The following is a 14355-nucleotide window of genomic DNA, read 5'->3' on the forward strand; positions in this document are numbered from 1 at the left end:
TCCACTATCTGACCTGAGTCAGTAGATCTCAGAGCCCTACTGGGTCTATATTCTACTAACATTTCGTTTATGTATTGTGGGCCTAAACCATTCAGTGATTTGTAAACTAGTAGCAGAACTTTAAAATCTATTCTGTGGCTAACTGGGAGCCAGTGTAAAGACTTAAGAACTGGGGTGATGTGTTCTGATCTCTTTGTTCTGGTCAAAATTAAGAGCGTGGACGCTTTGACTGACAGGTGAGTGTTGTTACAGGTGGCTTGTTTGAGCAACCAGGCACTTCAGAAACCTGTGGGTGACATCACGGAAACTACATCAATGTTTTATGCAGTTTATGAATTAATGCCAGATATCTACACCTGTAAAAACAACAGAAGTTTACTATAATTATAGTTGAACATTGCTATTTAATCAGTATTTAATATAATAAAATGATTTAACACCCACAAAACATTTAATTTACTTTAAAAAAAATGTCAAAATGCTGTTGTAAAGTGAGTAATCAGCATTTTCTAGGGTTAATTTTGGGACCATACTCATTATAATCTGGGTTTTTACATGTGATTTCACTGAAAACATCTTGTATATTTAAATTTGAAAACACTAAACACTTATTGTACAGCTAGTAAACAGCTTTATAATTACGCCAATCTAATTGTTAATTTTAGATCATATCAAGTGTAATGAGGCCTTATATGTAAAATCTTGTCTATTTAATGATAAAAGAGTATGCTTGCTTATAAAAAAACAATATTTACTGTTAAAATTTTGGTTATATTCATTCTAACATGGTCAGATGTGATAACACTGCTGTAATACATGTTTTTAAGTTTGTATTTATTATTATTATGTTGACAAACAGACAGACAGAACACTAATACACATTATATTATAACTGATGTGGACTGTTGTTCCTCTTTGTGTTCATTAAAAAACAACTGTCGTTACTATGGCAACCACAGACGCGTGTCGGCCTGGAGGTCACCAGTTAACACGGTCGCTCGTTACACCGAAACACCACTGACATACGGAAATAACACATTACGTAACATGTCAGCGCGTCTTCTTCCTTTTGGGGGTTTTCCTCTTTGTTGCATCGCTGCCCCCTCCTGGTCTTTACTCACAGTGACAGCAGTGCTTGTTTCTCACTCTTAATTCTCATAATTATTTTTTACAGCTCTGACTATTTTGTACTTTCTGTAAGTGTCTGTTTATCTCATTAGATAGATAGATAGATAGATAGATAGATAGATAGATAGATAGATAGTGGTGACAACAGTATAAATAGAATAACCCCTAAGGACGACGAACATATTGTTCTACATATGAAAATATAAATATGGACATGTGCAATAACTTGTGCAAATGTGCATTGTGAAACTTAATTGTGAAATATAACAATATGTTTCTCCTTCCCTTAGACTTTAATTCTTTTTATAGTGTATTCACTTTAAATATATTCACCTCATGCCTTTTTCTAAATATCATGCGAGTCTTGTGTTTGTAATTCTTGTAACGAGCTAACCTTGAATCATTCATGTCAGTGTCAGCTAACCCATCAATGTGAGTCTGACACAAATTACTGCGAAAGAAGAAGAAAGAACAGACTGCTGTGTCTTCTTACATCAATATCAAAACAACCTTTGGACTGACATCCAGCTGTTTCATCTGTCAAATAAAACACAACAAACAACTTCAGTCGTTTTCATATACTAGCTATAAAAGTAGTAGATTTATTAGAACATGTTCAGCCTGTTGCTGCATCTCGTCATGATGATGAATCAGGAATAAATCAGACATGACCTTCACCACTGGATGGTGCTGTTACACAACATTTCTGACGTGTGAATTGTTACTGAACCCTGTTACCTGATTTTGTTTCTCTTAAGGATAAAATACTGAGATGCTGCTGAGAATCTGACGAGACAGCAGTTCCAGATTTTCATAAAAACTGCAGGTGGTCCTCTTTTAACAGGTGCAACTAAACTACCACATGATACTTTGTGGACTAGTGGAAGATTGATGCCATATCACGCTCGGCTCTGTCCAAAGTAATAAAATCCAGATATCCATATCACGCTCGGCTCTGTCCAAAGTAATAAAATCCAGATATTTATAGCTCTAAAGTTCACTAATTAACCCACTTTATCTTGTTAATTCAATATGTAAAAAACCCAGAGTGTCATTTTATGGGGCTAATATGCCAGAACAATAGTAGGCTGAGTAAGTAACTTCCTGCTAATAAACAGTGTCAGATATAAACTCTGTTAGATTAACCACATTTTTACAGTTTGTTTTCTTTGTATAGATTAAAACAAGCTGTGTAATGTGTCCATATAATTAGGTGGACTTCCTTGTTCTTGCTGTTTCCAGTCTTTATGCAAAGCTAATCGCTGCAGGCTTAGTCCTATAGTTCTGTACACACATGTGAGTGAGGTTAATCTTCTCCTCTAAAGCTTGAGACAAACCTAAAGATTAGATTAAAACTACTTTATTAAACATAATGGGTTGCAAAGATTATTTTAAAAGTGTGTGATTTACAGAATATGTAAAAAATGAAATATACGTATAATGTACAAGTTTGTTTCTTCTTCTCAGAGTCCATCATGTTGAAGTTGAAGTGTCTACAGTATCTCACAATGGACAAATTCAACACTGGCTCCAGATAGGGTGACGTCACAGAGACTAGGTCCATGTTTCATGCTGTCTATAGGTAAATCATAACAGAAGTTATCAGATGACATTTCCATAATGTTCCCCACGTCCATCAATGAGGCTTGGCTGCCCATGGTTCACCACTTTTTCCTTCTTTGGATCACTTTTGATGAGGACTGACTGACCGCAGACCGGGAACACCGCACAAGAGCCATTGTTCAGAAGGTCACATACTCACCTAGACCATGCACTATGAGGACAAAATGTTCAGTTGGGGTCTAATATATCCCACCCACTGACAGGTGCCATGATAAAAAAGAAAATCATTGTTATTTACTTCACTTTCAGTGGTCATAATGCCATGGCTGATCGGTATATATAATAGTTTTATATTTATTTATTGAGCTGTGTATTGTAAATTAACAGCAACATGAAACCAGGTACAGGTACCTGATACAGATCTAGACTCTCTCCATATCAGGGCCACAAACCTTTATTGACTAAATGCACAAGACAGGAGTTCTGGTGCAAGTCACGCGATAATACGACGCAATCATCGCGTGATTTTGTGCCAAAACAAGCACGCACCAACCTTTCTTTTACACTCGGTGACAGCAGCCAGCTGCTTCCAGATTCAGAGCTGAGAAAATGTGAAAATAAGAGGAAAGAAATCGCAGTGACAGCCTCCATATGAGCACACAGCTCTTCTTTTGTTTCTGTGTGACGTGACGCCATTAGAAAACTTTATGTAATATCATGATTTAATGTTTTATTATTAATTAATTAGCGTTTGGACGCAGACACGCAGTGGTGGGACTTTAAACACTGACTGAACTGCCTGATAAATAAAAACCGAGTGCGGAACAATGAATGCTGGGTGTGTTCAGAGTGATGTGATGATGTGGAGGAAGGAAAACGAAAGTGAACACTGCTGAACAACTTTTTGTGCACACACACACTCACACTCAGTGCTCATCGACTCATCTCAGCAGATTCAGGCAACAAGACTTGTGCACGGAACAGGTGACGAGGCTCACCTGAAGATCTGAAGAGAGGACAGACATGTCTGCAGCCAGGTAAAGAGTTTTAATGTTTGAGCTGCTGTTGAACAACAAGAGAGACAGAAAAGTCTGTAGCAACAACAAAGTGTTTCATGTTTTAAAATATAAATATATAATATGTTTTACTGATTAGAAGAGTTCTTTGAATGTCAGAAACTGCGCATGTGACGTTATTTTATTATTAAAATGTTGTATCTTCTAAAACAAACTCCACGCCGAGCTCCGTTCATGTCAGTAAAACTGATTTAATAATCGCTGTAACGTCAGAATGCTGCAACATACTACATGTGAAGGATATGTGGAATATAACCGAACACAATAAACTCTTTGTTTTGTTGTTTTGTTGTTTTGCTCTTGCTGTGACGGAATGTGCGCTTTGGCGACAGCTAGTGGTCAAACTGTGTACTGCAGCAAAGAGACAAAAACTGATTAGTTTCAAACCTTTTTGACTAAAAAGTATTTTTTTATTGCTCTTCCACCCTGTTGATCATCTCACAACCTCTCAGATTTGTTTTATTTTATAGATTTGTAGTTATTTTGTCTCTTTTGTGGTTAAGGCGTGTCTTTGTAGTTGTCCGGTGTCTCCACTTTTCACTTTTTAAAACCTCTTTGTGGTCCTATTTTGTCTTTGTGGTCAGTTTGTATCTTTTAAGTCTCCTGTCTTGTCACCTTTTGTGCCTCTACAGTTGTTGCGTGACCCTTTTTATACATTTTCTACAATTTGTAGTTTTTTTTTTGTGTGTCTGTCGTAGCAATTTCACATTTTATTGTGTCTCTTTCTGGTTGTTCTGTTTCTTTTTGTGTCTCTTCTCTTGCTTTGTTTCTCTTTTTGTTTTCTTTATATTTTTATCTTTTCATTTTCGTGTATTTCTTGTAGTTTTGTGTCTTTTTGTAGTCGTCGATGAAACATTACTCTCACGTGCTGCTGTCTGGTCTTCCTGCCTCAGCAGATCCGCACTGACACTCCTTTGTATTAAATACTATAATGACTTTAATTATATAATAAGTTTGAAATTCCAGTTCCACAAAAGCTGTCCTGTTGTTTTAACCTGCTTCCCTGATGGTGTTGTATAGTTTAGGATTAAAACACAATCAGGACACGCTGAGCTCTGTGACTTCAGAGACTCAGGTCTGTGCAAAGTTTCATTTATCAGTAATTGGGATTGCTGCCAGATTTTTTCTCCTGCACTGTGAAATAACACACCTAGGGTGGAGCTACATCAGGTGTTGCAACATGAGACTTCACGCCACAACAACAGTTCAGTGCATTGTTTTGATTTCTTTAAAAACTCATATACTGGATGTTATTTTGTGTTACAGAAAGGAGCTGCAGGAGGCCTTGTGCTGCTACAGCGCAGATACTCTCATCTACATCGACACAGTGAGAGGATTCTGTGAGAGGAGCTCGAAATGGATGCTCGGGAGGGAATCAGAGTTGGACATGCTGCTGGACATCAAGGAGAGGGCTAACCAAATCAACCTAAACATAGAGCATGTTACCAAGTCGGAGAGCAAAGGTGCAGCCTTGTGGGAGTATGTGAAGAGCAAGTTCACCCAGGTGACTGCAGACAGCCGGCTTGCAGAACTGGAGAAGGAGCTGGCTGCTGTGCTGAAGGACACTCTGATAGGGTTGGAGAAGCTGGACCGCTTCCTGGATGCAGTGGAGAAGCTGGCGGTCACCTCGCTCCATGTGTTCACGGAGGAGAACCAGGTGTTACATCTGCCCAAAGGAATCAGCCCTGAACAGGTTCAGGTCGTCATCGGTGCCGCACGACTGATCTGCCCTCTCCTCCTCGAGTTTAAAAGAGATGCGAGTGTCTTCTTCCTTCCCAGACTTCAGAATGTGGAAGTGCTGTCATATCAGCTGGACAAATACATTCAGACCACCCAGAAGATCTGTGACAAGCTGGAGAAAAGGTGAACTGACAATTTTTCAGACTGTTCTGCACATTGCAACATGTATTTTAGGAAGTAAACATTTGCAACTTTGTCTTTCACAGCTCCTTCTGTGACTTTGGACTGAAGATGGCTATGAACACTGTGGTAGACCTCGATGTGGATTTGTCTGAAGATGACGTACAAAGGATGCTTTATCACATTAATCAGCTTAATGACATCAGGTAAGCATTTTTTGACTGATGGTAGCCTTGAAGAATCTGGCCAGTCAGAGGTGACGCAAGGCATACTGGAGAGGCCTAACATGCAGTTTTAATGCATATTTTTAAATCAGCATCCTGTGAGGAAACACCATCAGCTGTAACTTCCCCGTGCAACAAACCATTTGGCAATCCGAGTGCATAAGTCAGCAGTGAAAACGCTTTATTTTGTAGAATGACAGTTGACCTGCTTACCTTTGTATTTTCCTCTTCATCAGGATGAACCAAAACTTCCGGACGGTGTTCTTGTTCCAGGAGGAATCTGGTTCTGGCTTCATCGATGAGTTCAGTGAACGTCGACCCAGGATGCTGCAGTTTCTAACCGACCTGGAGGAGAATGCTGTTCAGCTGGACCGGATGAATAAGGGGGCCAAGATTTCCAGTGTGGCAGGCAGCTCAGTGGGGGCAGTGGGAGGTGTGCTTTCCATTGTTGGTTTGGCACTGATTCCTGTAACAGCTGGAGTGTCTCTAGCTCTGACTATGACCGGGGTAGGGATGGGAGTTACCAGTGGAGTCAACAGTCTCGTCACCACCGCCACAGAGATCGGAGTGAACCGTAAACATCAGAAGGAAGCCAGTGAAACCTTCCAGAGCTTCATGGAGGATGTGCAGATTCTCCAGGATTGTCTGGATGATGTCACCAAAAGGGAAACAGACCACATCGATGTGGCTCTGGAAGTAGGCAAGGTGCTGTGTAAAGCTGCTGTTATTGGAAATAGTATTGATGCACTTGTTGATGGTGCTTCTGCTTTTAAGATGTTAAAAACTGAAGAGGTGTTAGCCAGTGCTGGGAAAGTGGTGGCCCAGGAAGGTAAAGCATTACGTAACGTGCCCAGGGTGGCCGCAGACATCCCAGATATCGGTCAGGCAGCTGCCAAAGGCCCTCTTGCCCTCTCCAAGTCAGCCAGAGGAGGTCTCATCGCGCTCAATGCTCTTTTCCTCGGCATGGATATCTTCTTTATCTGCAAAGACAGCATCAGTCTGTCCAAAGGCAGCGAGACTGAAGTCTCACAGTTCATCCGAGCCAGGTCTGCACTCTGGAAATCAGAGATGGACTCATGGCAGAAGATCTGCGAATCCCTGCGAGAAGGTCGACCGACATCGGAGAAAAACATCATTATTCTGGAGACACCGTTTTATCCGGAGACGGAGATGAAGAAAGAAAAAGAAACAGAGATGGAAAAAGAAACAGAGATGGAGCTTCCATCTGATGAAGTGGATGACAAACTGAAAAAAGAGCTTTGTGTAATACAGTAGTGCTCAGCTAACAGAGATCACTGTGTGCCTTTATGCCAACTACGACATTATTTACTGTGTTTGAACCATGTATGAAAATTCAACTCTGCTTATAGCTCAGTGTTCAGCCTCGAGAATCATTAATTATCAGTAAACCACCTTTGCTAAGCCTGTTTCAAAACATATCATGCCCCAAAATGTAATAAATGTGTGCAATGTAAATATGAGCTGGAGTGTTCTTGTATTTTTTGACCCTCACATACACGGACAGATCAGATATTTTCAGAAAAGTATCAGCACAGTCTTCTTTTATGCCAGGTGACAGATGTGATGCTATTAGATTACTTCAGGTTTTATCATTAACTTTTATTAATTAACAATACGCATTTGGACGCAGCATCAGTGGCGGTGCTACAGGACTTTAGACACTTTTTTTTTTGCAGTTTGAACTTGAACTTTGTTCAGTCTGGTGATGTGAAGGAAGGAAAACGAAACTTACGACTCACTAAACAACTTTTAGTAACTGTCAGGTGCTGCTGTTGGGTGATTCAGTCATTCCAGCAGACTGAGTCAACAAGTGAGTTCTTATCTTTGGCACAGAAACAGGTAATACGGCCAAACAAGGATCTGAAGAGCGTATACTGAGAGGACAAACATGAATGCAGAAAGGTAAAGAGTTTTAATGTTTGAGCTGCTGTTGAACAGCGAGAGAGAGAAAAGTCTGTTGTGTCAAATGTGGTAAAGGATGTATTTGTACTGATAAGGAGAGTTCTTTGAATGCCAGAAACTCAAATAACTTAATAAAAACAATAATAATAATAAAACAAATGGCAGGTCAAGCTGTGTTTATGTCAGGATAAAAATAAATCATTACATTCATTCATTATGCTGCAAACTATTATGTCCAAAGAATATATGGAATATCACCTGATGAACATTCAAGTCTTTGTTTTATTGTTTTGTTCTAACTGTGACAGCATGTCTGCTTTGGCGACATATAATGGTCAAATAGTGTAACTGCAACAAAAAGCGGGTTGACACCAGTGATTTTCTCTGTGGTCTGATGAACAGAGAACAGGATCAGGCAGGTTGAGCTTCGGTTTCAAACCTTTTAGGCTTTTGGACCGTAAAACAAAGCTGGTTAAAAAATATCTGTAAATTATGACTTTTGTGTATTTTTATACTTTAAAATACATTTGAAAGTATTTTCTGGGTACTGTTGATGAATGTAGACCATACACAGTAGGTCTTCATAAACAGGCTTGGCCATGTGGTGATATTTTAATCATTATTATATAATCTGTTTATGAAAACAGTTCATGTGACAGTTTATGGCCTTTTTATGAACTCGTATATAATTATTGCTCTGTGGAATTTAACCAGACAGTATTCTGGATCTCTTTGCAGCCATTTTGTGTCTTTCTGTCTTTCTAGGTAGTTTGATGTCTCTTTGTAGCTGCGTGGAGTCACTTATTGTGTCTCTTTGTGGTCTTTGTGTTTCTTGGAAGTCTGTTTGTGTCTATTTGTAGTCACATTTTATGCTTCTTCATGCGTTCTGTTTTTCTTTTTGTAAATGTTTTTTTTTACAGGTGAAGCATAACTCTCAGGTGCTGCTGTCAGATGAAGCTACATCAGGTTTTGCAATGAGATGTTGTTTTGTGTTACAGAAAGAAGCTACAGGAGGCCTTGTGTAGCTACACCACAGATACTCTCATCTACATCGACACAGTGAGAAGATTCTGTGAGAGGAGCTCGAAATGGATGATTGGCAGGAAGTCAGAGTTAAACTTGCTGAGGGACATCAAGGAGAGGGCTAACCAAATCAACCTAAACATAGACCATGTTACCAAGTCAGAGAACAAAGGTGCAGCCTTTTTGGAGTATATGAAGAGCAAGGTGACTGCAGACAGCCGGCGTGCAAAGCTGCAGAAGGAGCTGGCTGCTGTGCTGTGGTACACTCTGGCAAATCTGGAGAAGCTCGACCGCTTCCTGGATGCAGTGGAGAAGCTGGCGGTCACCTCACTCCATGTGTTCACGGAGGAGAACCAGGTGTTACATCTGCCAGAGGGGATCAGCCCTGAACAGGTTCAGGTTGTCATCGCTGCTGCACGACTGATCTGCCCTCTTCTCCTCGAGTTTAAAAGAGATGCGAATGTCTTCTTCCTTCCCAGACTTCAGAATGTGGAAGTGCTGTCATATCAGCTGGACAAATACATTCAGACCACCCAGAAGATCTGTGACAAGCTGGAGAAAAGGTGAACTGACAATTTTTCAGACTATTATGCACATTGCAACATGTATTTTAGGAAGTAAACATTTACAACTTTGTCTTTCACAGCTCCTTCTGTGACTTTGGACTGAAGATGGTTATGAACGCTGTGGTAGACCTCGATGTGGATTTGTCTGAAGATGACATAAAAAGGATGCTTCAGCACATTAAACAGCTTAATGACATCAGGTAAGCAGTATTATGATTATCAATGCCAACAACCATTATTTTTTTCATGATGAGACACTATAAAGTCAGTATAGTTCAGTATAAAACTATACTGAATTTCTGTTTAGTTTTCATTGAGACGAGATGGGACTAAAATGTTTGTGGTGGGCTGTCGGACATTCAAAAGGAATATGCTATTTTCCCATAGTTGTGTAAAACATGACAAAGGAGATCTGACCTGAACTGTTGAGCAGCTGAAATCCTGCATCAAGCAAGGATGGGTAAACATTCAACTGACAATATTACAGCAAAGTCTCCTCAGTTCCCAGACGCTGACAGAGTGTTGTTCAAAGAAGAGGTAATAAGCAGAGAGGTAAACATGACCAAGCATAACTTCGTAAAGCAATACATTTTCTTAGTTTCATTATTTGATAAGCTGTCTTTGGGTTTTCAATGTTTAGCACATCATCACATTTTGTTTCTGCTACTATAGAAACAGCAAAAACAGTGACCAAAAGAAAACACACAGCGGTTTGATAATCCTGCAATGCAACGCATCCTAATGTCCACTAACTTGCACAGAGATGAAATTATTTAATCAAGTAGCTCTTCTATAATCATGTAATGTTACATGGCTTGACAGGTTTCATGCTATGCACTTGTGTCCAAACACTATGAGGAAATACCGGCAGCTTCCCAGACGGTTTCATGTAACAAACCTTCTGGCAATCCAAGTGCATCAACTTGATAGTGAAGTCATTTCATGGGGGTTGTGATGCTCAAAGACTTTATTTTGTATAGTGATCTGCTTACCTTTGTATTATCCTCTTTATCAGGGAGAACAAAAACTTCCGGACGGTGTTCTTGTTCCAGGAGGAATCTGGTTCTGCCTTCATCGATGAGTTCAGTGAACGTCGACCCAGGATGCTGCAGTTTCTAAACAACCTAGAGGACAGTGCTGTTCAACTGGACCGGATGAAAAAGGGGGCCAAGATTTCCAGTGTGGCAGGCAGCTCAGTGGGGGCAGTGGGAGGTGTGCTTTCCATTGTTGGTTTGGCACTGATTCCTGTAACAGCAGGAGCGTCTCTAGCTCTGACAATGACCGGGGTAGGGATGGGAGTTACCAGTGGAGTCAACAGTCTTGTCACCACCGCCACAGAGATTGGAGTGAACCGTAAACATCAGAAGGAAGCCAGTGAAACCTTCCAGAGCTTCATGGAGGATGTGCAGAGTCTCCAGGATTGTCTGGATGAGGTGACCAGTCAAGCAGTCACCAACATAGAGGCAAGTGAGATAGATGTGGCTCTGGGAGTAGGCAAGGTGCTTTGTAAAGCTAGTGCTGTTGGAAAAGGCATTGATTCCCTTCTTGATGGTGCCTCTGCTTTTAAGATATTAAAAACTGAAGGGGCGGTTGCCAGTGCTGGGAAGGTGCTTCTAGCTCAGTGTTCAGCCTCGAGATCATTAATTATCAGTAAACACCTTTGCTAAGCCTGTTTCAAAACATATCATGCCCCAAAATGTAATAAATGTGTGCAATGTAATATGAGCTGGGGTAGGTTCTTGTATTTTTGACCCTCACATCATGGACAGATCAGATATTTAAAAAAAAAAAAAAAAAGTATCAGCACAGTCTCTTCTTTTATGCCAGGTGGACAGATGTGATGCTATTAGTTACTTCAGTTTTATCATTAACTTTATTAATTAACAATACGCATTTGGACGCCCGCATCAGTGGCGGTGCTACAGGACTTTAGACACTTTTTTTTTTGCAGTTTGAACTTGAACTTTGTTCAGTCTGGTGATGTGAAGGAAGGAAAACGAAACTACGACTCACTAAACAACTTTGTAACTGTCGCGTGCTGCTGTTGGGTGATTCAGTCATTCCAGCAGACTGAGTCAACAAGTGAGTTCTTATCTTTGGCACAGAAACAGGTAATACGGCCAAACAAGGATCAAGGCGTATACTGAGAAGACAACATGTCTGCCGAAAGGTAAAGTGTTTTAATGTTTGAGCTGTTGAACAGCGAGAGAGACAGAAAAAAGTCTGTTGTGTCAAATGTGGTAAAGGACGTATTTGTACTGATAGGAGGTTATTGAATGCCAGAACCCAGATAAATTAAATAAGTTTTATATTTTTTTGTATTAAATTCATTTAGAAATTCATTTTTCATCTTAGAAACAAATGGCAGGCCAGCTGTGTTTATGTCAGGATAAACATATCATTACATTCATTATGCTGCAACCTATTATGTCCAAAGAATATATGGAATATCACGTCAAATAATGTAACTGCAACAAAAAGCGCGTTGATTTTTCTGTGGTCTTGACTGTCCGTTGTAGTCTGTTCCTCCAAAGTGGACAATGTCAGGCAGGTTGAGCTTCGTTTCAAACCTTTTAGGCTTTTGGACCGTAAAACAAAGCGGTTAAAAAATATCTGGAAATTATGACTTTTGTGTATTTCATACTTTAAAATCATTTTAAAGTATTTTTCTGGGTACTATTGATGACTGTAGACCATACACTGTAGGTCTTCATACACAGGCTTGGCTGTGTGGTAATATTTTAATTATTATTACATAATCTGTTTATGACAACATTCATGTGACAGTTTATGGCCTTTTTATGAAACTCGTATATTTATTGCTCTGGGCAAAACTTCCGGACGGTGTTCTTGTTCCAGGAGGAATCTGGTTCTGGCTTCATCGATGAGTTCAGTGAACGTCGACCCAGGATGCTGCAGTTTCTAAACGACCTGGAGGAGAATGCTGTTCAGCTGGACCGGATGAATAAGGGGGCCAAGATTTCCCGTGTGGCTGGCAGCTCAGTGGGGGCAGTGGGAGGCGTGCTTTCCATTGTTGGTTTGGCACTGATTCCTGTAACAGCAGGAGTGTCTCTAGCTCTGACAATGACCGCACTAGGGCTGGGGATCGCCAGTGGAGTTAACAGTAGTGTCACCACCGCCACAGAGATTGGAGTGAACCGTAAACATCAGAAGGAAGCCAGTGAAACCTTCCAGAGCTTCATGGAGGATGTGCAGAGTCTCCAGGATTGTCTGGATAAAGTTACCAGAAGGGAAACAGACCACATCGATGTGGCTCTGGGAGTAGGCAAGTTGCTGTGTAAAGCTGCTGTTATTGGAAATAGTATTGATAAAATTGTTGATTCTGCTTCTGCTGCTAAGCTGTTGAAAAGTCCTGGAAACGTGGTGGCCCAGGAAGGTAAAGCATTACGTAACACGCCCAGGGTGGCCATCAAAGGCCCTGTTGCCCTCTCCAAGTCAGCCAGAGGTCTCATTGGCCTCAATGCTCTTTTCCTCGGCATGGATATCTTCTTTATCTGTAAAGAGAGCATCAGTCTGTCCAAAGGCAGCGAGACTGAAGTCTCACAGTTCATCAGAGCCAGATCTGCACTCTGGAGATCAGAGATGGACTCATGGCAGAAGATCTGCGAATCCCTGCGAGAAGGTCGACTGACATCGGAGAACAACAAAGTTATCCTGGAGACGTCATTTTATCCGGAGAAGAAGATGAAGAAAGAAAAAGAAACAGAGCTGGAAATTCCATCTGATGAAGTGGATAAAAAACAGAAAAAACGGAGAAAACGGCGTTGTGTAATTCAGTAACAGGGAGCAGAGATCATCGTGAGATAATTTACATCAAATCATGTAGGAAAACTCAACTCTACTTGACATGATCTGGAGTATTCCTGTATATTTTTGACCTGTTGGTTCTCGAGGCCCCAGCACCACCACTGCCTCTGCCTTGCCCTTCAACTCCACCTCCTAATCCCACGACCTCGACATTGCCTCACCCAGGAGGTGACCTCTGCAATCCGGGTTCAACAGCTAGCCAACAGCCCCGTGCCACAATCACAAACCAAACATCTCTAATCTGCCTCTTTTGTCTCTGACCGGCTCCTTATCCAACTCTTTGAACTCGACTCCATCCTCCGTCAAAGACGTCTTTCTGTACAGTGTACAGGTATACACAATGCTCGCCTGCTGATGTTTGTAAGACGACAATCTGTAGAAGAAAGTCTAAAATTATACTGGGATCAGGTATTAAAGAAAAAAGTAGTGTAATGTAATTATCAATCAAGCTAAACATCCCCAAATAACAAGCCTAAATATTAATTAAATCTAATAACGTTGTTTTATGTTAAATGTTAAATTCAATGAATGTCTGAATGTTTAGAGTCATCAGTATTTTATCAAAGATAAATCATGTGTTATGTTGATTTCTGCATTTGAAACCTGGTTGTTGGATGTTGAACTGTTTATTAACTTCTTGTCTTATAATTAAACTATTTACCAATTATTTTATCATTACGAATGTCAGATAGGACGATATAAAAGTTGGTCTAATGAAAATCCTAGGCTAATTAATCCTGCAAATAACTACAACAGTTAGTTTAAATTAATGATTTAATGAATAAATGACTGAACTGATAAATTGATTTGACCATTAAAAAAGATGAAGATGAATCATCTTGTGTCCTTTTATCCTTTATAAGATATTTATCTAAAAGTGACACTTCGTCTAGTCTTAGTCTTCTTCTGTGTCTTTTTTTGGCTAATCTACCAAAATGTGTACCGAGCAGACATGTAGCATTTTGTGACTGGGCTGAAATTAAAAAAGTTTTCTTTGATTGATTTCCCAATATTTCTGAAGGTATCAATGTGTTTTTAAAACATAGCATATGGGTTATACTAAAATTAGTTTTTCTTTAATGCTGAATAATTAATTTCAGGTGTCAGATTAACTCTGTCAAGTCAAAGTCAACCGATGGACTGCAGTGAAGTGTCCTCACTGAG

At 40.2% G+C, this 14355-nt stretch overlaps 3 protein-coding genes across 4 annotated transcripts in view; all 3 read left to right on the forward strand.

The window, feature by feature from the left end:
• Positions 1-7332, forward strand: part of LOC104938820 (uncharacterized) — a 12149-nt gene extending 4817 nt beyond the window's left edge. Inside the window, exons 1-4 of one of the 2 annotated variants that reach the window (XM_027285634.1) lie at positions 3256-3728; positions 5034-5630; positions 5714-5833; positions 6088-7332. In XM_027285634.1, coding sequence (XP_027141435.1) covers positions 3715-3728; positions 5034-5630; positions 5714-5833; positions 6088-7126 — 1770 coding nt within the window. In that variant the 5' untranslated portion in view covers positions 3256-3714 and the 3' untranslated portion in view covers positions 7127-7332. Of the gene's footprint in view, positions 1-3255; positions 3729-5030; positions 5631-5713; positions 5834-6087 lie in introns of those variants that run through there. The other variant, XM_027285635.1, reaches the window with a different exon arrangement.
• Positions 7333-7497: 165 nt separating this feature from the next.
• Positions 7498-9919, forward strand: LOC104938819 (uncharacterized). The gene is made up of 4 exons (XM_027285638.1): positions 7498-7774; positions 8773-9360; positions 9444-9563; positions 9865-9919. Exons 1-4 carry the CDS (start codon positions 7761-7763, stop codon positions 9902-9904), a joined length of 762 nt encoding a protein of 253 aa, XP_027141439.1. The 5' UTR covers positions 7498-7760; the 3' UTR covers positions 9905-9919.
• Positions 9920-12198: 2279 nt separating this feature from the next.
• Positions 12199-13880, forward strand: LOC113747130 (apolipoprotein L4-like). Its single transcript, XM_027285637.1, has one exon. It carries the CDS (start codon positions 12274-12276, stop codon positions 13162-13164), a length of 891 nt encoding a protein of 296 aa, XP_027141438.1. The 5' UTR covers positions 12199-12273; the 3' UTR covers positions 13165-13880.
• Positions 13881-14355: the final 475 nt, after the last annotated feature.

The sequence above is a fragment of the Larimichthys crocea genome, chromosome XII (genome assembly GCF_000972845.2).
Source record: "Larimichthys crocea isolate SSNF chromosome XII, L_crocea_2.0, whole genome shotgun sequence".
NCBI lineage: Eukaryota > Metazoa > Chordata > Actinopteri > Sciaenidae > Larimichthys > Larimichthys crocea.

What these genes read in the sequence shown, in the direction of transcription:
- LOC113747130 (XM_027285637.1), top strand. Translation starts at nt 12,274, where the DNA reads ATGCTGCAGTTTCTAAACGACCTGGAGGAGAATGCTGTTCAGCTGGAC.
- LOC104938819 (XM_027285638.1), top strand. An exon ending in TGTGACAAGCTGGAGAAAAG is followed by an intron (nt 9,361 to 9,443) that starts GTGAACTGACAA and finishes TGTCTTTCACAG; the next exon opens with CTCCTTCTGTGACTTTGGAC. An exon ending in AAACAGCTTAATGACATCAG is followed by an intron (nt 9,564 to 9,864) that starts GTAAGCAGTATT and finishes AAGTCTCCTCAG; the next exon opens with TTCCCAGACGCTGACAGAGT.